At 44.6% G+C, this 26,659-nt stretch overlaps 1 protein-coding gene across 3 annotated transcripts in view; it reads right to left on the reverse strand.

The window, feature by feature from the left end:
* SYNPR (synaptoporin) overlaps positions 1-26,659 on the reverse strand; it is a 97,824-nt gene that overhangs the window by 9,499 nt on the left and 61,666 nt on the right. For all 3 annotated transcript variants that reach the window (XM_074550463.1, XM_014268093.3, XM_005488386.4), the window contains 2 exons: positions 18,269-18,393; positions 1,478-1,676 (listed from right to left, as the gene is read on the reverse strand). In XM_074550463.1, coding sequence (XP_074406564.1) covers positions 1,478-1,676; positions 18,269-18,393 — 324 coding nt within the window. The remainder of the gene's footprint in view (positions 1-1,477; positions 1,677-18,268; positions 18,394-26,659) is intronic.

A 26,659-nucleotide genomic window follows, 5' to 3' on the forward strand; every position in this document is an offset into this window, starting at 1 on the left:
CAGCATCTGCCTGGAGCTGGAGGACACATTGCCTGCCTCCTGCACAGAGCATGTGTCATCCCTTAGGTGAGCACTGCAGCCCTGAGAAGCTCCTTTTCACTCCATGTTTTCTTTTTCCTTGACCACTGAATTCCTCCTGGCTACAGCTGCCAGCCTTTTCTCCAACTGGGGCTCTGCCTTTTCCCTACAGCTCCATTGCACAGAGAGACTCACACCTGTCCTCAGCCAGGCTGTGGTGCTGCAATCATTGCACTGGACAGTGTCCAGGAACACCAGCAAGGATGTGCTCCAGGCAAAAAATGGTTCTTTTTTTCTAAAAATGCCAAATAAAATGGAGCTTGCAATGCACAGGATTTGCAAAGCATTTGGCTGGGGAAGATGGGACTCTCCTCCTGTCAGGCATAACCTGACCACAACCCTCAGAACCACTCACCAGCAGGAGCTGCTTTTGCTGTAGGACGAACTCAAAAGCATCTTTATATTCTGAAAAAATAAGGTCATATAGCCTTGGTTTAAATACTGTGAAATTGCAAACAGAGGCTTTGGTGACAGACACTGGTTAAATTTAACCTGTAGATTCAATTACTATCCATTACACAGAACAAATTAAGTCAATGTGATGTTAATGCTGCAGCAGATTGTGCCATGCATCCTGTGACAGACACTGCAGCAGCTGTTTCAGAAAAGTCCTAGACAAAGGCAAGTGGCCACATCATGATGTGACACAATAATACCATTGTTTATCTTTCCTTTTTCTATTGCTACAGAGGATAATGTGGTTGGTCAAAAGCAAGAATTATTTTCTGCAAGAAAATTAAGATGGAAGAATTCTGTAACAAATCTTTTGATGAGACTTTGAAATGAGATCTTACTTGATACCAAGAAGAAACAAGGCACTATTTATTTACTCTTTAAATAAATAAAGGGGACCCCTTTATTTTGCCTGGTTTTTGTCTGCTTTTTGAGGATTTCCTTACATTTCCACACCATTTTCTAGGAAAGGTCCCAGTGTGTTGGTTTGGCACAGTCTGATTTTTGGTAGCAGGAGAGGACTACAGGGGTGGCTTCTGTGAGAAGCTGCTGGAAGCTTCCACCATGTCCAACAGAGCCAATCTCTGATAATCTCCTCTTTCCTTTTTTCCCCACCAATGAAGCTCTGCTATCATAGGGCTGAGATCCTAATCCTGCTACCACTCAGCTACATGTTCATTATTTGTGTGATCATCATCACTGTGGGCATTGGGAGAGAAGCACAGGATTTCACAAGTACACACAGGACTAAACTCCTCCTGCATACAGCCTGCATTACCTTTGATGTTAAAACATTACATCACCATTAAGACAAAAAAGCAGGTGAATGCAGAGATGCTTTGGGCAGGACACCTGGATCTCCCACACCATGCCAAAACCACAACAACCGAGAAAGCAAGAGGTGAAGACCATGCCTGAAAACACTGGAAATGCTGCAAACACTTACAATTAAAGGCCCTCTGTTGTTCTCACGGTACTTGTTCTGGAAGAAGATGTAAACCACAGTGGCAGCCAGCGAGTAGAGGAAGGCGAAGACCGCGATGGTGACGAAGAACTCCGCCGAGGAGGAGAAGTCCCCGATCAAGGCGAGCGTCTCCCGGCGCTTGCCTTCACAAGTGGGAGCCTCAAAATTCACTTGATGCAACCTGGAAAACATCCCATGGAGCAGCAGGTGAAGCACAGAAAATGGGAGCTGTTATCTGAATAAAGGTGAATACATTTGCTCTGTCTTGTTCCCGATGCACATTGATCCCTGGGAATAACTGGCAGCTGTGGGCAGAGCCCTGCAAGTGCCAGGGTGAGACTGAGCACATGAACACATCTTTTAATCAATCCCAGAGAAAAGTTTATGTTCCAGTGGTTTGGTACAACCCTCTCTGTCCTCTCTGGGGTTTTGCCATGGCAACAACTGAAAAAGGATAACAGGAGAAACAATTTGATTCTCAGATTCTTACAGTCCAGGCAGCAGAAAACAGAGTCTTATCCTCAGTACTAAGCCCATGGGATACCCGTGTTTGGATGTTCACAATTCCTTGCATCAAATTGTCTGGTGCAGAGCTACCTGTGGCTGTTAGCCCATAGGGCTGCAAGCCACACAGTGCTTCTACATTAAAGGCTTTTAAAATCAACCTGCAGCAGAAATACACAACTTGGATCAAAGAAAAAGTCTGCATGCCCTGGTTTAAGCAACCTAAGCTCTAACTTCATACTCATGACTGTTTATGAGTGACCGAACCAATAGATTAATAGCTCTGTCTGGAAGCTTCTGTGACAGACATTTTTCTGCAATAATTTTAATTTCTAATTAAAATTAGAAATTAAAAGAAAGAGGAAAAGAAAGAAAAAGAAAGAGGATCCATGGAGGGGTCTTTTGGCAGGTCCTGTTGCCTGGCTCAGATTTACCATGGGGACATGGAGCCCAATGAGGGATCACGTTGTTCTGCCCTGCACAGGCTGAGTGAAGGGGACGAAGCCAGCAGCAATTAAAGAACTGATGATCTGGTGCTGAGAAAGGATTAGGCCTTCTGGGAGACATTCCTCTGCTCAAGGGCAATTAATGTGTGCAACAGCAAGCCAATGGGAGCAGCAGCCATAACTATATTTGGCTAAATAAAAAGTTAATTCCCCAGATGAAAACAAAGAACCCACAGCAGAAATCACAAGATGGATTAATGGTCATTGGAGGATTGGATGACTTTTTGCTTTTGCTGGTCCTGATTAAATGTACCCAAACATGTAGGCAGAACCTTTTCATCAGTGGTTGATGAATAACACCAGTTATTTGCTCCAGAGGTTTTAATCCCTGTCATTGTAGTAGTGGTGGGATGAAAAGAAAAACCAAATCTGCCCAGACTGCAGAGATGAGCAGTGGCCGAATCACCTTTCCAGTGTAAAGCCAGCAAAGCCTGACGAAATCTGAACATGAGAGAGATCCTAATGCTAGTGATGTTTCCTGACTTCACTGTCTTTACAGCAGTTTTCTTCCCCTCCCCAGGAGCCCTGAACACAGGCTGGACAGCACCTGGTGCTGCAAGCACAGCTCAAAGTCCTGTGCATACCAAAGAGGAAACTACTTAGGGAATACTTCTACCAAGATTCAGACTTGGAGTTGCTGCCCACCCCTGCCCCTCTGACTGTCCATTGTCAACACAGCCCAGTCTCATCATCACCACCAGCCTTCACAAAACATAGTAAAGCAACTGAGACCATGTTCATTTTCTATTCTCTGTTTTCCTGACTGCACCTTAATTCTGAATCATAAGCCAGAAAAAAATATTCATATATTAACACCCCACTTGTACCTTCCCAGCAGTGCTTTTATGGCCAGGCACCTGTCAGGGATACGAGATCACAGAAACCTTCTTCCATCAAGTTATTTTTATTCACTTGCTTTTCCTTTTAGATTTCCTTGGTCTCTAAGAGGATGTGCAGTAATTGGTGCCTCTTGTGGCCACCTCACCTCTGTCAAAACAGCCGAGATCTCTGCTCTGCAAAGGGCCCCAAAATAGATCATGATTCAGACCTGGGAAGAGGAGCTGTGACAGGCAGGAGAAGTGAGGCAGCCAAGCCCTGCGGTGCTTAGGGTGGATGCTGACTGTACATGATACATCTGAAAAGTTTCTTTAAGGCAGGGGAGGATCACTGACAGAAAATCCACTTTCACTAATCAAAGCCTTTTTGATCTGGAATGGCATCTCCAAGAGAAAGCTCTGATTTTCCCCCACTGATGTTGCTGAGTCAGCCTTTCTGGGGGCAGGATGGCTTGGGGATGACTCACAAAACGTTAATTGCCTCCACCTCTCACTTTTGATACAATTCTACCTGTTCTGTCTCTTACTTCCCCTGACTTACTCTTCTTTCATCTTCTCTTATCTCTGTTTACACCCCACCTTTTCCTTCAAGTCACCCTTGGCCAGTGTCCTCCTTCTGCTGCTTTTCCAATTTCCAGCACCACCCCTCCATTCCACCTTCGACTCTCCATTTTCTAAACAAAATCAGGAGCCCCAAGAGTGACCCTTTGCAATCACACCCTTTGCACTTTGTTAACATTTGTTAGGCTGCATTAACAGGAACGATTTTCACTGATTGATGGGCAATGCAAATAAGGAACACAACAGTAATGAATTTACTTAATTAGGGAAAACTTTCCCCCTGTAAGTTCCTCCAGGGTTTCTTTGGCCTTGTCCTGCAGTGAGTATTGCTACTAATTCAGAAATAAAGCTCCTGGCTTTGGAATGTGACCTTGCATCCCACACTCAGCAGAGCTGCACTAAGGTCATCCTCGCTGCCCATGGTTACCAGCATCATCCTTTTGTTAACAGCAGCTGCCATGGCCAAGCCATCCAGGCCCAAATTCCCCCAAATTCACTTCAGTCTGGAGTAAGTCCACCAAAGGCACTCAAGTTTCACTGATGAAGTCACAGTAATTAAGGGCTTCTGAGGCTTCTTCCACCACTTGGCAAACCTTGCATTGCCGTGGGAAATATGATGACAAGACAGCTGTATTGTCTAGCTTGACAAGATCAAAGGAGGGCAGGAATGTTTTACAGTGAAAAAGGGGATTTTTTCATTGTTCCACAGCAGAGAAGAGCAGTTACATTTTCAGATGCTAATTACCCTTGCTCTGAAAAGAATACATGAAGCCAGACACACTGAACAAAGCTACAGCTGTTACATGTGCATGGGGGAGCAAAAGTTGTGCTCTCTCCATGTGTACATGAAGTTCCCTTTTCTTCCTGAATTTCCTCAGTACAACACTGAAGCCACAGCTTTCTTTTACTCATAGCTCTCCACTTTTTTTTGAGCAGCTTAATTCCCCTGATGATCCTTGAGCATGAAAATAGTCAGAGTCAACCTCCCCAAAGACATGCCTCACTCCACCAGCAGAAGGGTGAGTGATCTAATATTGTCTGATTCACCCCTTTCAATAATGCACACAGGGCTTAAACTTGAAGCCAACAGAACACACAATTAACACAAGAATGTGCTCAAATGTTATTGATGAACCAGCATAGATTTCCTCTCATGGGCCTTGATCAGTGTGTGGATTAATAAATAACAGATAAATTTCTGCCTCCAGAATTCTCAATGGGGGTTAGTGTTTCTCCATTCCTTTAGCAGGATCTAGTGAAAAACAGGCAAAAAAAAAAAAAAAAAAAAGCCCTGTTTTGGCAGGTTGTCCTATTTTCTGAAAATAGCATCTTGTAATCCACCCTCCAACTTGTCTACAACATGCTGGAATAAAATCTGCAACACCCACACACGTGCTTGCAAAAACCCAGAGATCCATTATCTTTTCACTGGGCTCTATTTCCCCCCAACTTGTTTCTGGAACTCTAACTGTCAATTGTCTTTATTGTCTGCAAATCCCTGAGAGAAATAAATCACTAGAAATGACTTATTGCAGTAGTGCTTGTGGAGGGGTTTCTTGGGAAATGTTTATCTTGGCTGATAATCTCCAAAATGAGGGGAAAATGAAATTTCAAAATACAGTAGTGAAATGCTGACATGCACAGAGCCCCTCAGCAAGTCAAACTGCTCTGCTGAGGCACAAAAACGTGACAAAGGTTTACATCTTCCTTTCTCTGGGATACACAGTAAAGGCATTTCTTTTAGTTAGCCCTGGAAACACTGGAGTTCCCTCATTTCAGAGAACTGTGCTGGTGTGCTTTGACACCAGTGCCTCCAGCCAGCCAGTCCCTGGGCAGGTGTACTTTTTGAGGGACCAAATATGGATTTTTTTCTGTAGGCTTAGTGGAAGAATACAAATAAATGGGAGCCTTTCCACACACAACAGAGCTCATCATTCCTGCAAAACTTCTCTAGAGATATTACCTACATTAAGAAAAATACTTTGAAAGTCATCTCTAATAGTCAGGTCAAAGCAGAAATCTGCCTGCAAATGAAAAATCTTTTCTTTAAGGAAACTGGGTTCCACTGACTCTTCCAACACTCTTCCCAGCCTTCTCTTCTCACTGCAAAGAACACTTTCCCCAGAGCTGTGCATTCCTGAATGTTTGGCATTAAATCCTGGCTATCTGCAAGGCTGCTCACCCAGCAAAGAACAGATTTCCTTCCAGGCTTCAGGAGGATGGATGGAGTGAGCTCTGCATTCTCATCCTTCTCCTCCCCCCAGATCTGCTCTGCAGGGACAAAATCCTGAGTAGGGGGACCCTGCAGCATCAAAACCATTACCCAGCAATTCCCATAGGATCTGAACCTTTGCACCCAGGCATCTGGGAGCTGCTGAAGTTAGCGTCAGGAAGAAATCCTGTTAATACCACATTTGAACACCTTGGAGCCATTAATGCTGAAGTTCTCTCCAGCCTTTCAAAGTCAAATAGCTGAGATGTTATTCAAGCCCTGGACAACTGTGGGGATGGGAGGGGGTTTGCCCCCCAGCAGGACAGCAGCTACCATGCATTGACTGCTCCCTGGCTCTTTTGCACCCTGTGCTATTCTGGTAAAATCAGAGGTTTTTACCCTTTTGCTAACAATGACAAGGCTGTTTCTCACCCCAAGCTGCTCTCCAACAGCTCTTTCCCTAATGAAGAAATTACCTGACTCAAGTATTCCCAACCCTTGCCTTTACATTGCACTCTGCCATGACACACATCTCAGCGCTGCCTGCACATACCACAGCCTTTCAAAACTGAGATGTTTATCCATCCTTCCTAACTATCCCAGCAGTTTTCCATACCTCACTCTATCAGCTGCCCCAAAAAACAGCACCCTTCCAGACTCCCCAGCACCTAAAGGTGCCTTCAGTACCCTCCTCCCCCACAGAGCAGCGGCACATTCATTTCCACTGCATACCTGCCCCTAAAAATCTGTTCATTTTTATCTGGAGAATTTTGGAGAAAGCAAAATTAAAATTTGCCATCTGACTCAGCAATCCAAGCCTGGCTTTTTGTTTCTTCCCTTTCTAGAAGAAGAAGGGATAGAGTTGACTGATCAAAGAGTATTTGAAAATATTTCACTTTGAACTTCTGTCCGCTCAATAAATCCTCTCCATTTATTACCAAAAAATGAATTCCAAAGCCCACATCACTCTAGAATTATTCAACACCACCAGTCATTTCACACAAATACATATATCATCTTGCAAACATTTATTTCTAGGTCCTATCCTGGACATTTGAACATCCTAAAGCTCTCCCCTTTGTCATAGATGATTTTAGTGGCTTATACTCATCCAAATCCATGTCCAGAGCAGCATGACCAAAACAAACCCCAGATGGTACTGCTGGGAAGCTAACCAGGAAAGCTGTAGCAACCTACACTCTTTTCTGGTTTATGTCCAGTCAAAATAATTAAAAATATTTCCCTCCTGATACTTTCAATTTCCTAGCTTGCCACGTTCCCAGCCCTCTCCAGCACATAGCTGTGTAGCAGATGTTTGTCCAGCACTATTTTCCTACAGTTCTGGTTTATCAGGACAAGCTTCAGGCACAGCTGCTGTGCCAGCACACCACACTGTGTGCTGCCCTGGGACAGGGGCAATTCCCCCAGGGCAGGCAGCTCAGAGCAGGTTCACCACGACGCCTGCCCAGAGCTGGGCACCTCATGGGTCCCTGCTCCATCCCTCTACCCCACATTTAATTTCTCCTGCTAGGACAGTGAGTCTGAGACCCTCTGAGGTGCTCAGGCCCTCAGGAAGAGAAGCTACACAACCCCTTTGAGGGTGGGTTCTGAAGGCACTGGAACAGGACAGCACTGGTGGTGGGCAGAAGGCAGCAGTGCCATACCACAGCTTGAGATCCCCTGCAGGACCCACTCCCAGGGACTGTGTGCACAAAGGTCTTGGGAAACAGCCTGCACAACGTTCCTGGGGGAAGGAACATCTGGAGTGGTGCCAGCCCTGGGAAGGAGCCTCCCCAGGCTGTGCAGGAGTAGCAGGAGTGCAAACCCTACTACTCCATCGTAGCACCAAAAAGCCAACAAAAAGGCTCATTATAGAACACATGCTGCTGGGAGTGCTTGCTGAGCTGAGTGGGTGATCCCAACCCCACTTCCAAGTCTTTATCCAAGACCCAGATTTATCTCCCAAGATAATTTCACAGCTCTTCTCAGGAACACATGCTGTGCAAGCAGAGCACAGTGCTCAAAGACATGTTCCACCAGTCTGTACAGCCCAGATACCTTCTAGATTGGGCACTTGCATTATTTGTGGTACAGACTAGTGGCAATATACTCTTGATTTCCCTTCATTGGGATATTTTCTTGGGACAAACTGCTTTCTAGTCTGTGGGAAACTTTGCTACTGTCTCTGAAGGAAGGTAACCCTTAATTATCTTTAAAAAAAGGCATCATGTTCATGGAACAAGGCAAATTACAGGACCTGGAAATGCCACTGGCATACATTTACATCACCATATAAATAAATATCCAGGGTTATCTGGTCCCATCATGATATCCTGGCTGAAACCATGGCTCTTATGTCCCTCCTGCTGCCTTCTCCTCTGAACAGACACAGGAAACAGCTTCCAAACTAAGAAGCTGCTGTCAGAGCCAAACAAAAGCTTCCATTTGGAGAAAGATCTACAGAAATCTAAACATCTACAGATGAAACATGAGCAGTAGAATCATAAAGAAAAGCCATTGAATATAATAAGACTATTCCTGAGAAGTGGATGTTATCAAATCCCTGGGCAGTGTTTCTGCATGGAGCAGTGTGGGACTGCTGATCTGCAATTCCTGCAGCTGCTCATACCCCTCCAGTCCACCTTCCCTTCCACCATCCAATGGGCTATGAACTCCAGGGAAAAGAATTCCAAATTCTTGGGCATCACCTGCTGTTCAGCCAGACCCACCTGAAAGCACAAATGCTTCATCCTGTTACAAGCAGTGTCACATACATTTTCATCTAGATCTAGACCCTGAAAGCAGCAATTTCACCCCCCAGACCAACTGATACAAATACAAGAGCAATCACAGAAGATGCAGCAACATTTACTCCTTTGTGCTGTATTTCAATATTACTTTGTATTTAACTATAATTTTTTCAAGTATATTGTCCTAATGTACCTACAGCAATCAAATTGAGTTCTCTGGAGAGTTTTATGGGATGACTCCAATGAAACTCCCATTCACAGCATGTACATTTGGAAGGATATGACAAATCCTTTCCTCAGGGAGCTGGTGGGCTGCAGCACAGGCTGAGCACACTTGTGGGTCTGGTGATGGACCTGCAGACAAAATTCCAGCACCTTCACACCTTGAATAGCCCAGGAGGTGTGAAACCACAGAGGACAGCACTGAGTGGGGATGGGATGCATGGGCTTGGATGCACATCCTCTCCAGAGTCTACTGAATGAAAAATATTCCATTTATCTCCTGGGAAATAAATTAATGTAGAATCCAGGTGTGAGAGGAGAACAAAGACATCCCTTGCATCCCATCCCCTGCAGTCCTGGGGGAATCTTCATGACCCCTGCACAGCAAATGCACATTTTGGAGCAGGGAAAAGGGGAAGGGCATGTGTTTGACTGTCCCCCTGCTGGGTCACTATGTGCCATACAGGGATCAAATGCCAAACAAAGCAAAGCCAAAGGGTGGCTGCTTTGGTTGCTTCTGTACTGACAGCATGAAAATGTGCAAAAATAAATTTGCAAGGGAAGTTGCCTAAATTCTGACTTTTAGGAAAAGCCTTTGTGGCAGGCACAGATAAAACACTATCACTGCACAATACTGCAGAGACTATTCATGAATATATATTAAAAATTCAAATGGTGAAAAGCTGCAACAAATCCAAAATCAACTTCCACTTAGAGAACAAATTTGGCCTAAAAAATTAATGAAGAATTTTTCTGGCACTAAAATAGTGTTTAACATAAAATATAGCCCCTATGAAGAAAAATCAGTCAGTATGGACCATCCAAATTCAGGAAAAATCCAATTTTCAAGTGCCAAAAGAAAACCTCTACAATTTGCAAAGTTTCAAGAAGCTGTTCTTTCTTATCTGCAGCAGACAGCATCTCCAGAAGTTTCCTACCACTCTCCTTCCCCCTCCAGCTGTGTGCCCATGAGCTCTGTGTTCTTGCAAAGTTTGTACATGGACACCAGGACAAGAACTGACCAGTCTGAAGAGCTGTGAATCAAGACAAGCCTCCTCTATGGCCCCAGTTCAACATTCAAGGATGTTTGTTCTGAGTTTTAAGGGATTAAAAGCTACAGAACACTGATGACAGCAGCAACTGAGATGACCTCAACATCTGGAGAAGTCATCTTGCCTGCAGAGCTGCTGCCCCATCACAGAAATATTGCCTGGACCCATCAGCTTGTCCTTGGTTAACAATTGTCCCTGCAATTAAATGGACACTTCATGGTTTTACAAATCTTCCTCCCCTGACCTCCTCAAGCCCTGAGTCCCTGCTGAGCTCTGAACAAGCAGAGGCTTTGCCACCCCTGGGCTGCAGCTTCTTGGCTGTTTACAAAGTAGTTTGACCCAGAAGCCATCCAGACCAGCCATGAAATTGTGGGGGTGGTGGGTGGTCTCTTGCTTCAACAACACAGTTGTGATGAGGACCGCATGCACAGGGTCAGCCCCAAAGAGAAGCTGAAGATGTGGCTTTATCAGATTTCTAGTAAATCTGATTTTATCAGATTTCTATAGATCTCATGCAGGAACAAAGGGTGACTTGAAGCATCTCTGATCCCTCACTTGTGAGGAAAGAACACTTGCCTTTATCCACAGTTCCAAAAGTGCAAACTGGCAGTAATGACCATTCTTTGCCAATCTTGAAGATTTCTACAAAGTGGCTTTTGAAGATTGTAACTGGGGTCAGGAGGAGGCTTTCAAAACTAGAGAAGTCACGAAGTCATCCATATTTGTATCTGTTTTAATCAAACCAGCAGTAGTTCCATCAAACTCTGACAACAGGAATTACACTGTACATTGTACTCATGGACAGTTACTGCAGACCACAGCTGTCCAAGTAAAAAAGCCCATTTTCTCTCATTTCCTTCCATTTTCTCTTTTTCTAAAGACAGTATTTCACAGTCAGTGTGGTCCTTGAAGATTTGTGGAAATTGGAGAACACTGATTTGCAGTTTTCAATTACTTCAGTGGTCTGTAGCCATGCACAAGCAAGCAAAAATCACATCAGGGCTCTGAACTATGGGATGCACTCTTTAATCACTACAGCCAGTTATAAAAATATGAAATATTTTTTCCTATTACAAACTATGCTTATTCAAAGCTGAAAAGAAAAGTACTTTTTCTGCAGACCTGGATCACCTTTTCCCCAGCCCAGGAGACAATCTAAGAGCAAACAGCTCTAACTAAACCAACAGCTCATTGATCAGTGCTCAGCTTGGCTTTGCAAGCTCCATGTTCAGGCTGCTTCCAGACTTGCTTCAATACAGAGACTTGACCAAGGTTTCTGATGCCAGGGAAGTGCTGGGGCTGTACTTTAAATAGCTCACAAAGTTCTTGCATTCACATCAGAATGGCAGAAAATCTTTTAACTGGCTTTCCTTTGGGAGATTTTGAAAAATTGAGCTGCAGTTTTATGGATAGTCCTATAAATTACCATTTTTGTGTAAAAATCACAACTGAGAAAAAAGGTCTATTTCTTAGTTAAAAATATATCTTAATGCTTCAGTTTGCATTGTTAAGTCATATTAAATATGAAGATACTTTGTGAGGGTGTCACAATCACAGATATTTGTAACCTGAAGGATTTGCAGAATTTTACCCAGCAGGATGCAACATTATCTTCCTCATTCATACAATTTCCTCTTTCCACTAACAGCAGAAGTTCTGGTTAGGCAAATTATTCATTAAGAGGTCAAAACTAAGTATGCAAAGCACTGCTGAGGTCAGAGTTTGAAACAGTTGTGGAAAATAATTAAAGCCATGACTGAGCCCTCAGTGCCCATCCTACACAGCCAGTTTACATAAGAGGGATACTGGTGAAAATCTCCAGCTTAGCTGATGTATTACTGAACATTTTTCTCATCAGTTCAGCTGTTAACCCCAGATCTGTAGTGCCAGATGAGGCAGTCCCAGTTTGGCAAGAAAAGGGACTGAACTAATGCAGCTTTCACTATTGCAGATCCAGAGGGGCCACTGTGGCACAGCTCATGGTCCTCTGAACTCCATCCAACCGTCCCTGCAACTCCTGCTTGTGCAAAATCTGCTTCTCAGAAGCACCAAGTTTTGTTCTAAGAAGTTCCAGGGTGGAGATTTATGCCTTCATTAAGCTGGAATGGGTCATGCAAAGTTTAACCAGCACCTCTCCCCTTCCCAGGAGCTCTGCCAGATCTGCCTGGGAACTGGGGATCTGCATTTTGGCACAGCTCACACCTGAAGCCAGTGCACAGCTCCTGCTGCCTTGCTTCTGCTCCTGTCTATGCACAGGAGGTTTATGAGACCACAGCTTGGTTTTGCAGAAGGGGAATCTTCTGTAAGGTGAAGATATCCAAAATAAACCACAAACCTTAAGGAGTTCAGCTGACTTTGTGACTTTATTCTTTCCTATCTCCAACCTCCCAAGAAGTCTGGGAGCAGAGCCCACCACAGCTGCCTGGAAGTCAGCACTGCAGGCTACTGCTTAGTGGAATGAATTTCTATTTATCAGCAGCTCTCAGTCTCCCAGCCATTACAGACATTCATAATCTTTCAGCCAGAATGTTTTTCACTGAATTCTGAAGCAAGATTTACAAATGGATGGCAAAAAATAGAAAGATGGCACACACTGGAAGAGAAATGTGCTAACATTACCAGAGGCCTTTTCCAAAGAAAGATAGATGCAAAGCTCAAAAAGTTAGATGTTTTCTCCTTAATTATCATTTGTAGCTTCTAAGTAGGCAATTTAGATCTGGCTGTCATATTTCAAATGGAAGACTAGACTGCCCATAGCATGCAGATGAGGTGAACGCTTTCAAGGGTGCTCAATGGGAATGTCTTTATTCAAATGAGATGCTTAAAGTGAATGAAAAGCTCCCATAAAACATAATTTCCTTTTCCTTCAGAAGGAAGGACCACTTGAAGAGACAGCTTTACTAGCACACTGAAAAGATACTAATATGTGATTTAGAATAAAATGGAAAACATTTGTTTAGCTCACTGCTTGATACAAAGATGTGCAAAGACATATTTTCATCAGGGTCTCATGTTAGCACCAGGAAATCCTACTCTGTCTTTCTGGTAACTGTGGCTCAGTGCTCCTAACATCTCTGCACACACTTCACCTAACCCCTGGCTTAGGTGAGACTGTTTAAAATTTAACAGTGTCATCCTCCAGGTCAATATTTTCCATGTAGCTTGCAGAATGAATGCCCCAAGAAAAGACCAGAGATGCTCCCAATTATTTCCCATGCATCATTCAACTTGGGGATAGACTCTGTATGTAGGCTTGGGTTAAAGCATCTCCAAAAGCTACAGGCAAAGATATTTTAGTCCAGGGTCTGCCTCAAGACTTAACTTAGGGGCTTGTATGGAGATGGTTCTCCATTCCCATTGCACTGCAGGTTCTACCAGCACAACATCTCTGCTCATGGGACTCCCACGAGCCACAGACCCCACCAGCATCACCCAGAGCCAGGCTCTGGCACAGCATTCCTGCCTGGAATGGACAGGGCACAACCACAAAGAGCCTCAGCACAGAGTCCTCTCCCAGCACATCATCACAAGAGCACTCCGAGGTGCAAAGGTTCATTTAAATCAGTAGTTGAAAATGCTTCAGCCAGCTCTGCCAGCTGCAAGTAAAACATCAAGTTTGTAATACAAATAACTAACTAGCAAAAAATCTTCAGTACAGACTTGGCAAGTTAAGGAAACAAAAATACTTGCTTTTAGGAGGACTGGTGAAAAAGCATCTTAAAATAGTGAATAGCAGCAACAAGTATGTACCCAGTAGGTGTACTGTTCTACCACTTATTATCAAAGTAAGCCCAAGGAAAAACTAAGTACACGATAAAAATATTTCTGGGATCACAGAAAATAATAAACAAATAGGACCTTCACTAGGACTCTTATTATAGACAAAACATATTGCTTCAGGGCACTTGGATAAGTGACAAATCCAATCTGAAAGGGTGATGGACTGTGAGAGTAACAAATAATCCCAAGATACTGAATTTTTTTTCCACCCCCTCAAAGAATCATTGCCTGGGTGAGGGTCAAGTTAATGAACATCCTAATGTGTGCCAAATTAGCAATAGACTCTGTATCAAGCACAGATCTTACTGCTAGAGAAAAACTGCTACTGTAGGGCCAGAGAAATTGATTCCTTATTTGAACTTGTCAAACTTCCAAAATGCATATATAGGTATCCATAGAATGGCTGCTTTGTGCTTTAAAACATGAGAGAGGAAGAAATGTTCTGTGATAAAACGAGAATCAGGCCAAAATGAGAAAAAAAACCCCTCAGGTGAATATTTATAACATCTTAATAAACATCAGATTAGGCATGTAAGAGTCTGGCAAGCTCTGTAGCAGAGTGTGGCAGAGCTCCAGGACACATTGTAGGAGGATATTAGGGTTTAGACTTCAGGTTAATTTCCACACTGCAGGGTGACTACAGGGTCATGGACATGAGCTGCAGGAAGCTTAAATGAATCAGAATAATTGTGGATGGAAAAGCATCCATCTCATCTGCTGTTCCAGGAGAGATGGTGGAGCCAGATTTGGGGTCAATTATGTCAATATTGGGGGGACTCAGTGGCTACTGCACCCCAGCAGCACGAGCTCAGAGCAGAAGCTCAGCTGGGAATGGCTCAGCTGGGAATGGCTCAGCCTCCTCATGCTCCTGACGCAGCCACCCTGCACAGGCAGGGCTTTTCTCCCAGGGATCCTGCCTCCCAGCAGTGCCGAAGCACCACTGCACCAGGTCACTCCAGCAGTGGCTAGTTATTAGCACACTTTTATGCTTTTCCTCACTTCCCCCTTTTAAAAGGGCAAATTAACCCAGGTCCAGAACTAACTAAGAAAGTGATTCCAGCAGAAATGAGAAGCAGAACCTTGTGAGAAAGGTTTCTTTGGGTTTTCCTTTTGGTGCTCCCCAACTTCCTGGTACCAGAGTTACAACAGCAGTAAGACAACACACGAGCCATGCATAACTTCCATAAAGCCATAACTTTAAATAAAACCAAGAAAAAATTAATCCTAATTTAAAGGTATGTTTCAAAACTTCCTATATAATTGTACTAATTATTTCTCTTGGACTAATTTTTATTTCTTGCTGGAGATTTTCGCAATTTGTAGGTTGGGGCTGAAAAAAATCTCAATAAGCAGGTGTGAAGATGCTCCTTTGTTTTGGGAGCATCTGGAGCTGTGGAGTGCAGTGCTGCTTCTGTGCATTCAAGACTGGCCTGGGGCCACACAAATCACCCCCACATCAGCCCTGGTTTTGCCCTCCTGCATCCTCCTTTTCTTTAGCTCAGGTGATTGGGCCCAGAAGCAGTGGTCACAAGTGCAATGCCCATCTTTTCAGTATGGAAAACTCCATCCCCATTCTGATCTTGCTTTAATAGGAATATTTTCAGGTTCCCTCAATCTCATTTCCAAAACATCCAAGCCTTCCTGCTTTGCCCAGCTGTCCTGTTCAGCCTTACCACTTTGTTTACCAGCTTACAGCTCTTGACACTTGTCATCTATTGGCCAAGGTGTAGCAGTTCATTTGTTGGGAGAAGAAAATAAAGCCACAAATTCCCAGCAAGAGAAAGGAAAGCAGCTGGTAGCACGACTTTCTTTGTTTCAAGTCATGCTGAAAGGTGCAGCTAATAAAAAAGCAGCACTCAGGTATTTTGACTGCTTCAGTGTCACTGCTGACAGCCCCAACAGCAGCGGGGTGTCAGATGCTCAGCAGCTTCTCTCCTTCCACCTACACCTCCCCCAGCTGACAGCCAATAATCGGGACTGTGAAGGCATTTGAAAGGAAAATGCCATGGGAAGATGGACCTGAATGCAAGACAACTGGTGGGAAATTCATCCTACCTAACAATGCCTACAAGCCCATGCGGGGAGATGAGCCTCAGCCTGAGGAGCACAGCCTTGATTAGAGAGCCTCAGCTTTTCTGAGCTGCCTTTTCCAAGCTTATTCGCTGCTCTGAGATGTTACCTTTCCCACCTAATCTCACTTCTGTTTTTAGAGCACCCCATCTCCATTCTGTGGAGAAAAGCAAAAATAGCAAACACACGAGAAAAGTCACAGGAATATTTGGATAAAACACTGAGATGACACCAAGTTCCAAAGTAGCAGATTTTCCAGGCACACATCTGCTGCCTCATGTAATCTCCACATCTCTGGACACTTCTTGCATATGCCTCAGGTTTGCAAACAAAATCCCAAATTGCACAAAATCTGAGTGTATTCATGCTTCTCCTGAATCAGCAAAGTGTCAACTCCCCTCTCACCTGCACATTTCAGGTGTGTTTGTACCACATTGCCAATCACCTCACTGTACATCCATCCCATCTGTGCATGCTGAGTTCAAGGGCCAGCTACAGCCCCAGCTGGATCCCTCCTGCAAATAAACCCTATTCTGCACCATCTCTGCAAGATGCTGGAATGTTACATTGCCCATCAATTACTTCCAGTTTTCTAATAATCAAAACTGTGGGAGATTGCAGATCCAACCACTTCCTTCTAGAAACAATGGCTGATGTGCCTGGTGGAACACCAGGAGACACTTCAGGGCTCCTTCTCTCTTTTTTATTAACTTTTACAATAAAATACTGTTTTATAATCATGCAAACTAAAAGCACTTCACTACAGGGTGTACTTGTAATGAATGTTGGAGAAATGACCTATTTGGAAGTGAATCAAATTACAAACTCACATAACTCAATTTTCAGGATCTCTCCTACGCATACTAAGCCAAAATGAAAACAAATGTGGACATATTCAAGCCAAAAAATAAACATTTGTAATACCAGGAAATGCAACTTTTTAGAGTAATAAATGTATGGCAAGCAAGAAGAACATTTGAAGGAATCAAATTCAGTTCCCACTGTTTGGAATTTGCTGTATCTTAGAACATGCTAAAGAAATAGATGCTTTCAAGTCTGGTCTGTGCATAGCAATCATAAGCAAAACAGCATGTGATTTCCCAAGGAAGAAAACTGATTTTAGAGTCATGGTGTACTAGACCTGAGATTGAATTATGCATTCTTTTCTTAATCATCTCAATTTCTTGAAGAAATCACTTATACAAAACTGAATGGTTTCTGCAGTGGACTTGACATATCTAAAAAAAAGACTGTAGATGCTCTTTTGAAGCAGGATCTTAAATGGCAAGAGCATTATTTATATTAGTACATATTATTATATATATATGTATAACTACACTACAGTTTTCAGATGTACTTAAAAACCACAAAAAACCCTATAAAAACTGTTTCCTTAATCACTAAGTTTAAAGCATTCAGACACCAAGAGATGCAAACAGGCAATTAATAAAATTTTCAAAAAGCATTTCAAAATTATGGTTCAAGCTCATTTTAGCTTTTTGCTTCCCTGTCCCTTGGAGCAACCATCTCAGATTCTTGTTACTGCAGTGGATGGGAAACCTCTTTCATTTCCAGCTGAAGTTAGTGGGTACCCTACAGTTTTTCATCTTGGGATGATTCCCTTGGAGCAGCTATTTCATATCCTTGCTACTGCAATGGATGGGAAACCTCTCTCCTTTCCAGCTAAAGTTAATGGCTACACTACAGTTTTTCATCTTGAGATGGTTGTGTTGTTTCATTTTTCCTTGCCTCCCATTTTGCACTTCCCCAGCTCTCTTGGCCTCCCCAGGGCTCTGGAATCTGAGAATCATGAATTCTCCTCCACTGAGCTCCCATTCCCAGCAGCTCCATGGCTCCATCCACACCAGGTGGATAGCCAAATGAGTAGCCAAACTCATTCCTCTTGCACACCATAGGAAAGTTCTGGAGCCCCAGACTGGTGCTTGACTGAAATGTGCTGTAAGTGAAGGAGCCCCCGTGCAGCTGGGCCAGTCCAGCCCCAAAGCGCATGCAGCCAGGGTTACCTGAAGGGGCTGGCAAAGGCTGTGCCAACACTGAGGTCACTCAGACTTACCTGAAGGGGTAGACAAAGGCTGTGCCAATGCTGAGGTCACTTTGGGACTTACCTGAAGGGGTAGGCAAAGGCTATGTCAATGCTGAGGTCACTTTGGGACTTACCTGAAGGGGTAGGCAAAGGCTGTGCCAATGCTGAGGTCACTCAGACTTACCTGAAGGAGTAGGCAAAGGCTGTGCCAATGCTGAGGTCACTTTGGGACTTACCTGAAGGGGTAGGCAAAGGCTATGTCAATGCTGAGGTCACTCTCGGACTTGTTTGCACAGTCCACACTGAGGCGCAGCTCTCCAGAGTACCCGCCGCATGTTGCAAATGCAAAGATTGCAAAAAGCTGTCAAAAACAAACAATATTTTAATTTAGTTTCGTTTCAGCGACCACCACGAGCAGATCCATGCAGTAGCTCTAGCTCAGCCCCAAACTGATCCCCCTCAGGTCGGGTTATCCATCACTCCTTGCATTTAAAGCATTGCCATACATTATTCCTTACCCTTCCCAGAAGCACAGAGCCATGACACATGAAGCTCTGTTGCCACACAGACAGAGCCATCACCATTTGTCCATGCCAGCCATCTCAGCCCTTCCCTCCTGTCTTGAACCCTGTTTGGGATTCACAACCCAAGCAGTTATTTCAATCACCCCACTGACAGGTGAGATTGGATGAGAGGGATGGATATTGACTGAACATGATGAGTAATTCCTAACCCAAACAAAACAGTGGCAGAAGTATTTCAAAGGTGCAACCAGAAGTAGCACCAGCAGACCCAGACACTTCACACAGCCACCATTGTATTATGTGGCAAAACACAGACATGACCTGCCCCTCTCCCAGTTAATTTATGACTTAGACAAAACCCACATTGTTTGTTTTAATTATTTTTCCTAAATTACTACGATAATCTAAAGTGGACATAGAGGTGAAGTAAACTGACTGCAAAGCAGAAAGGAATTCCAGACTTTGGCTGGAGTCAGGCAAACTGGAAAGGAAAAAAGATCTTGTGTGGCTCTGATGCAAACCTATAACACATGTTAATCTTCCATGAGAAAAATATTGAAGGAAGGAGTATGCAGGGCCGAGACACATCAGCTTTTATATCAAGGGTTCAAAGAAAGGAATTGGTAGCAGGCATAAGTATCTTCAAACATCACTGATGTAGGCTTCCTTGGAAGACCCCAAGTAGAAGTGGGTACAGTTTGTTTATGCAGTTGTAATTTAAATTAAAGGACAGGTTAGATTTTGTTGATTGCAGCACTACAGCCCTGAAGTATTCCATTGTTTTAACAGAATTACTGTGAGATCTACAGAAGGGCAGATCAGGGAAATGGCAAGCAAATGCCCAATCCCAGCCACAATTAAATAAGCTAAAATCAGGAACCCAGAAGAAACAGAGCGTTCACATCTGGGAAAGAAACCATGTTTTTGGACACTGAAAAATAATGCAGCAAGCAAATATAATGGCAAAATAACAGACTGAAAATATAATAAATAGAAAAACTAGATATTTTCTTGCTGCACAAGGCTTTGTAAAACATGCCATTAATCTTAGTTCTCCCAATTTGCAGCATAAACAAAGCCCCAAGTTTCACCAGCCTCCTTGGAATTCAGCTTTGCATGTTCCCCTTTTCCCCAGAGAGTGACAGATTATAGGGGTGACACCCGAGCACTGGGGCAGGGAGACCCTCCCAGGGTGCAGAGTGATGTGCTGAGCATGATGGAGCACAGGGAGTAGCAGGAGAAGGATGCAAGTTTCCACCCTGCCACTCACTTCCAATGTGATCAGAGCATATCATACATGAAGGATAGATCTGCAAAGGTATTTAGGTACCTAATGGCAAGAAAAACTAATAAAAACTTTGAATCAATTCTTCTTGCTGAGCTCCCTGCAAAAGAAGAAAGCTGAATTTCACTATGAATTGACTTGTTAAATATGTGCCACAAAATAAATGTTTTCACTGCAACTTAAATAGTGCTCCTTCATCCTAAATGAGACACTTCCTCTGTACACACAAGAAGTTTCTGCCCTTACAGGTAGCACAGCACTGAAAATCAGCATTAATCACCTCAGGTCAATTTGTGAAAACAAATATATTAAGGAGAACAGGAGAGAATGCTGACCTGCTTTCTGGCCTAATTAACAGAGTTGCAAATGCAAATGGTTTGCAGGTACATAGGCACAAAGATTAACAGTGATTATAAATAAAGAGGGAACTTGAAAGCCTGCAGTGTGAGACCTGCCATAAAGGAAGAGCCATCACCTCCCAGCCAACACTCTCAGCAAGGGGACAAGCAGAGGAAAGAGGTGCAACTGAACTGCATCTCCTTTAATCATGCATTAGAAATCACCATAATGGCTGTCATCATGTTTTTTTCACCAAGGGCACAGAGCCATGCCCAAAAACACAGTTCAGGCTATTCCTTCCTTCCTGGAAGTATCTCCTCCAGAATTCCCAGTTTTTCCTGTCCCCTGTTGAGAGCATCCAGCCTTTACTTTGGCCCCACAACCAGCTCTCAACCAGAAGCTTTTCAGCAAACCCCTCCATGCACAGCCAGCAGCTCCCAGCCTTACCCACTCTGCTCCCAGCACCAGGCAGCACCCACAGGGCAGGTGGGAAGGGAAAAAGGACCATGCTGCAGACCTTTATACCAAACTTCAGCTGCACCTCAGCCAGCTCAAACCTGGTTCCCTGTTGTGGCTGGATCAGCTGAAGGCTGGGATCACCCAGCTGCCAGCAATGCCCAGCCAGCCCCCACAGCTGCATGCTGCGGACACCAAGCACCTTTAGGAAGCATATTTATAATTTACATCACGGGAATGCAGAGTGAGGGCTGTAAATCAATGGTATTTCTTGGGGTATCATGGTCAAGCAGCAGCATAACTCTTCTCCTACCTCTGCATTTCCCCTTCCCCCTACCCAAGTTGTGCTGCTTTATGCTGTCAGAGGAGTGCCCAGAGCAATAAGCCAAGAATTACTGGCTGGCTTTTTGTGCACACAGTAATTCTGTGGCCATTTCAGGAATACTGTAAACACCACTGTATTTTATTAGAGCAGGATTTGTGTAAAAGGCAGTTGTAAACCCCATAATGGGAGCTTTATGGGCCAGACTCAATAAAACCTCCATCTGCAAGATAATTTTATTGAATTGGGCTGCTCTGAAATTGAAAAGTTTATGGAGAAAGGGAAAGTGTTTCCCCATGTTCCTATTTACTCTTTGCCTATAAATCCACACTCAGCACCAGGCTATCTGCAAGTGTGCACACATCCAGCTTCTCCCCTTCACATGAGATAAATGTCCCCGTGCAGTTACCTCTGGTTATCCCATGGCTGCCCAGGCTCAGGGCTTACAGCCAGCCCTGCAGCAGGAATGGGAGGAATGTGGTGCCACTGAGGCAACAAATCCTTGCTGCCCTGGCTGTGCCAGGCTGCTCCTGCCCACAGGAGTGGGAGCAGGGCAAACCCTGCTTTCTCCTGTGCTCCCATCCCTCTGCAGCTGCAGCTACTGCCTGGCCATTGTTATACACTGGGGAGGATGGTGCTGGGACCCTTGCAGGGAAATGGAAAATGTCTGTCCATCCCCAGCCTGGATAAGTGCTCCACATTCCATGTGGGATAACACACCAAGCATCCCCCAAATTCAGTGTGTGCTCTGGAAGCAGTTACCAACCCACCCAGTGAGGAACAGACCAAAGGAGGGACAGCAAGGAACATCATTTGTGCTTCTCAGCACAGACTGGAGCAATGCACATCTCACATGTCCAGGCTAGGCTGGCTGGAAGATCATCCTTCTTCCTCGTGATCTCAGACACAATGCTGCCAAGGCAATGAGTTTCTGTAAAGTGATTAACACCATTTCCAGATCCTGTTACAATGATATTCCCTCTTTGACCTCCAGCCTTGGCCTGGACTACAGGTATATTTTTGTAAGGAAGTATTATCACACAATATAAATTAACCAACAGAAATTATGTTTGTTATGGTACTGTGCAACAATAAACCAGCCTTCCCTGTCAAATCAGACAAGCATGTTTTAAAGACCAGTTGGTTCCTTAGCACTTTGAGAAAAAATAGCAGTGTAATACCCAGCAGAGCACAACACTGCTTCTCACACCAGCTCAGGGCAGGGAAAGGTCCATCATATGATTTATGGGAGCACCTCCCTTCTTCTGCTGCCAGGTTTCAATGCAATGGCAGTGAATCCTGTCATTCAGCATTCAGGTGCTGTCATTTACCCAGGCTCAAGGCTGGCTCCTTCCTTTCCCAACCCAGCAGCCAGGGACTTGTGTGATGCCTTGAGGGAGCCCAAGCCCCAGCTGTGAATTAAACAGTTGGTGGTGCCTCAGCATGTGACCCTGGGCATCACTCATCCCACCATGGAAGGGAAAAACAGGATGATTTCATATCCCTTCTCCCTGTTTGGCTTTGTGACAATTCCCCTCAATGCCTGCTGAGCAACAGGCTCGCTCTGCACACCAGGGGAAGGCAGAACAGCTCCTGACAAGGCGAGTTGAAAGGCTTATGTGGAGCATGTTACAGCTGAAACATCCTGCTAGGAAGACAACACTGTCATTTAAAATTGATGAAACTTCCATAAAAACCACTTGCTTTCTGTGGGAGCACATCTGCCCTGCGCAGCAGCCTGAGGCAATTTGCTGGCTGACACAATGGAGCCATGCTGGGGATGCACCCCAAAATTATCCTGCTGCAAAGGAGAGGACCTGCTCTGCCTGAGGGCTCCTGGGTGGGTCCTCCAGGAGGGCAAGATCTTGAAAACAAAGTGCTAGTCTTGCCTGGAGCTGTGGTGGCCAAAAACAGGCTGTGAGGGATGCAGTTCACTATGTAGGTTGGTCTCCAACGCTTTCTCTTGGCACCAAGGAAGGAAAATGGGAATGAACCTGCTGGATGCTTTCCCAAAGAGGTCCCCCCAGCCCCCTACTCCTACCCTAACACTGGAGAGCCAAGGGGAACTCCTGACACTCTGAAAGAGCAACGTGAAATATTCAAAACGCCTGCACTATTATTAGTCATTTTACATGTTCAGAGTGTTTTAAAAGCAGACCTATTTTTCTGGCATCATTTCTGGATCTGAGACCTCCCTTTCTCCATACCACCATAACAGAGACACTGCAAAACCTCTGCCAAATGTTGCATTGCCTGACACGTCCCACAGTGGCCAGGAGTGTGTGTGGAGAGAGGAGGGAGCTCTGGAGACGTCCCTCCGCAGCCGGCACCGCTCACCCAGCAGAGTGTCTCGTTAAACTGAGATTATTTATTTATAGGGCACAACCAGTAATTGAACATTATTATTAAGGCTGTAAAGGGAAGGGTTGAAGGCACTAAAGGACTGTACTGGAAACATTTACTGCAGAACTGATGGTCCAAAATATGTCACCAGTGAAGGATTAGGAAGCACTCTCTCTCCTGGGTCTCTGCCTGTTTCTTTTTTAAAATCTGGCATTTTTCCTGCACGAATCCGAGCTGCAGACTTCCTGGAATCACTTCTCCTACATGCAAGCCTTTGTGCACTGGAGATTATCAGATTATTGACTTTGGGACTCCTAATTATATCAACTTGACTGGTTGATGAATTGGAGGGGGAGAGCATTGCAACCAACGCAGTTCTTGGGTGAGGGGGTGACAACTAGCTGGAGTCATTTTCCTTCAGCAACTACACAGGAAGAAAGCTGAAATACATTCTGCTCCTGCTGAGAAACAAACCCTCAAGCCACAGTTCACTGATTGCTGGGATTTATAAATAAATATTATAAATAAACAGCAGCATTGCTAAGAGGCTCCTGTGCCAGCTCAGCCCAGGTCTGTGTGGAGTGAAAACCCCAGGGATGAGGGAGCAGCTCGAAGTTCATGAAGAACCACATATGCCACTGTCCTCCACCTGGAGGAGACCAATCTGCTCCACAACTTCCCCACAGGGCTGTGGGGTCTTCATGAGGCCATCTACAGCAGAAAACCTCTGTCTGGCATTTTAGAGCACTCACAAAAACACCCCTTGATGCCACCAGCTGGATGGAAAGACCTGACCCCACGGCAGGCAGGAACCCCACAGCATCCTGTGTTTGAAGCACAACACTTCATTTAATGCTTAGCTTTTTTTAATGAAAAAAACCAAAACCCAACAACTTGATTTGATTCTTAATGGAAAGATTTATGGAAATGAAATAGGGGTATTTTTAGTGAGTAAAGATCATTTTATAATAACTTGGTTATACAATACTTTAATCCCAAGGAGACAATTTTCTCTCTTTTGCTTTGAAGAAAACCTTTATCTTTTCCATTCATCTTCCATTGATTATTCTAAAAATCCCATTTAGCTTCACCAAATAATGGTATGGTAGTCATTTCTCATTATATTTTAATAGAATAAAGCCCAACTGTATATGAGAGGATTAGATAGCCATTCGTTGGGGTAAAGAACACTGTTCCTCCAGATGGCCAGACAGAATCTGTGTAATGCCTTTCCTATTTATTAAGTTGGAAATGTAATGCAAGCTGTTTCATCCAGTATTTAATGGGTCAGCCACAAAGTTGAAAGCTAATGCTAAGGTTGGCAGCATGCATGGAAGAGTTAACAGGCAGAAAACAGAGGCACAGACAGAGCATCTCTTCTTGGACTCAGTGAAAAGCCTTGAAGTACAGAGGTACTTACACAAGTAACCTACACAAGTACCTCTAACCATGAGTCAAAGGTTTGAGGTAAGCATTTACTAGGTCCCAAGGGTTTTTAAAATCTATTGTATAAATTGTTTTCAGCACATGGACATTGACACATTGATGATGTCTTCCATGGATCAAAGGACACCAACACGTGTTGCAAACAGTTTTAGGGGTAATTACTGGGTGAACATGGCTTCATTTGGGATGTATCACAGACATACCTGCAGCCCTTTCCCCTCTGGCTGTAGAACAGCCTGGAAGTTCTGGCTCTTCCTCTGCAGCCTCCACAGCTTCCCCTTTGTGCCCTTTTCATTTAAGGACATGGGAGCACAAGTTGGACAGACATGTTTGGATTGTACATATAATCCCTGAATGACTCATGCTGTGACATATGTCACTGCAGCAGAGACGTGCTCCTTTTTGGGCCTGAGAGCTTTTCTAGTCCCAGACTTGCAGCAAAAATAAAAAATAAACAACCATGGCAGTCTCTACCAGGATCCACACTGTGACAGTGCCCAGAGCATCACAAGTGCCCAGAGTCCTGGAGAGCAGCCACTCCCACTCTGTGTCCCCTTCCACATGTGACCACCACAGGCAAAACCATGGAAAGCCACGGTGAGGTACAAGAGAGCTTTTCTAATAGGTCAAGTCAATTCTCATTTTACTAATAGAAAATGTGCAACAACCCACGAAATACTCAGGTTAATGCATAAATAGAACTCTGTTTCTGCTCCCTCCAGAAAACAACAGGTTTTGTGCAGACTTTACAGCCTGATTGTATGTGATTTATTGTGTAACAAGTGTAAACATTATAAAATAAAAAAGGTTGGATGGCTGCTCGTTTCCTCTTTTGCTTGGTGGGTTCAAAAGCATCTGGGCTTAAAATGGCCCATAATGTAATATAAATGCATACAGAGCAGGATCCAAGTTATTACTGAATGGGATTTACTCCCTCTAATAACCACAGGGATTTACATTACGGCTGAGTGACATGCACACATGGGAAGCACTCTGTGAAGGGAAAGTGCTCCTGAATTTGATGTCTTTAAAGCCTGGCTGGCCACCACAGGCACAGGGACTCAACCACAGCCAAGGCTGCACCACACTGCAGCACAATAGCGGGGACCACACACCCAGCTCTCACAGGCAGCACTGTACTCAGTGTGCACAGCACCTGCCCTGGGCTGGGGCTGGGACAGGGCACCTCTCCCAGCCAGGGAGCCCAGCCCCATTCCCAGCTCTCCCAGCATCCCCACCAGGCACCACCGGTCCTTGGCAGCATTCCCTGATGGCTCCTGGAACTGCTCCCTCGCCTAATTTGTGCCTTTGTACTTCCCATTAGTCCTTTCCCAGCACTACTCCTGGGCCTGGGCTCCTGAGGAGAATTTTCCTGCTCTGGTGACAGATGCACATAGCAGAACTGAGAGGCTGGAGCACTCCTCTGACCAGAAAATGCTTTGGCAGCTGGGTCCCTGCAGCGTGGCACGGGCAGGGGGCTGCAACCAAACCCTCCCTGGGTCAGCCCTGACGGAAAATGATCATTACAGGAAGGGCTCTTGTCCTTCAATCACACTGTATTATTTATGACCTAATGATTGCCCATTGACTAGCAGGGATTATACATTCCTGAAGATCTTTCTGGGTGAATGAAAGGGCATTACCCTCATTATTATCACGTCCATGCTCATCAGAGGCCATTAGTAGCTTCCTCTCAGCTCCCTGGACTCCAGTGCAACTCTCTGGTGTCATCTGCTGCCTGTCACCTGCTGTCCTACACGCCTGCCCTGGCTCTGTCTCCAAACATGGGCCCATTGCCTCATCTCAAACCAGTTTTGGATGGAAAAATCCACTGGAGCTGGCTTTGACCTCGACACCCACCTCTGTGCAAAAGGCTGGAATAAGAATTTGCTCCTGGCTAAATATCAGCCCA

Source organism: Zonotrichia albicollis, chromosome 12, assembly GCF_047830755.1.
Source record: "Zonotrichia albicollis isolate bZonAlb1 chromosome 12, bZonAlb1.hap1, whole genome shotgun sequence".
In the NCBI taxonomy this organism is placed as follows: domain Eukaryota; kingdom Metazoa; phylum Chordata; class Aves; order Passeriformes; family Passerellidae; genus Zonotrichia; species Zonotrichia albicollis.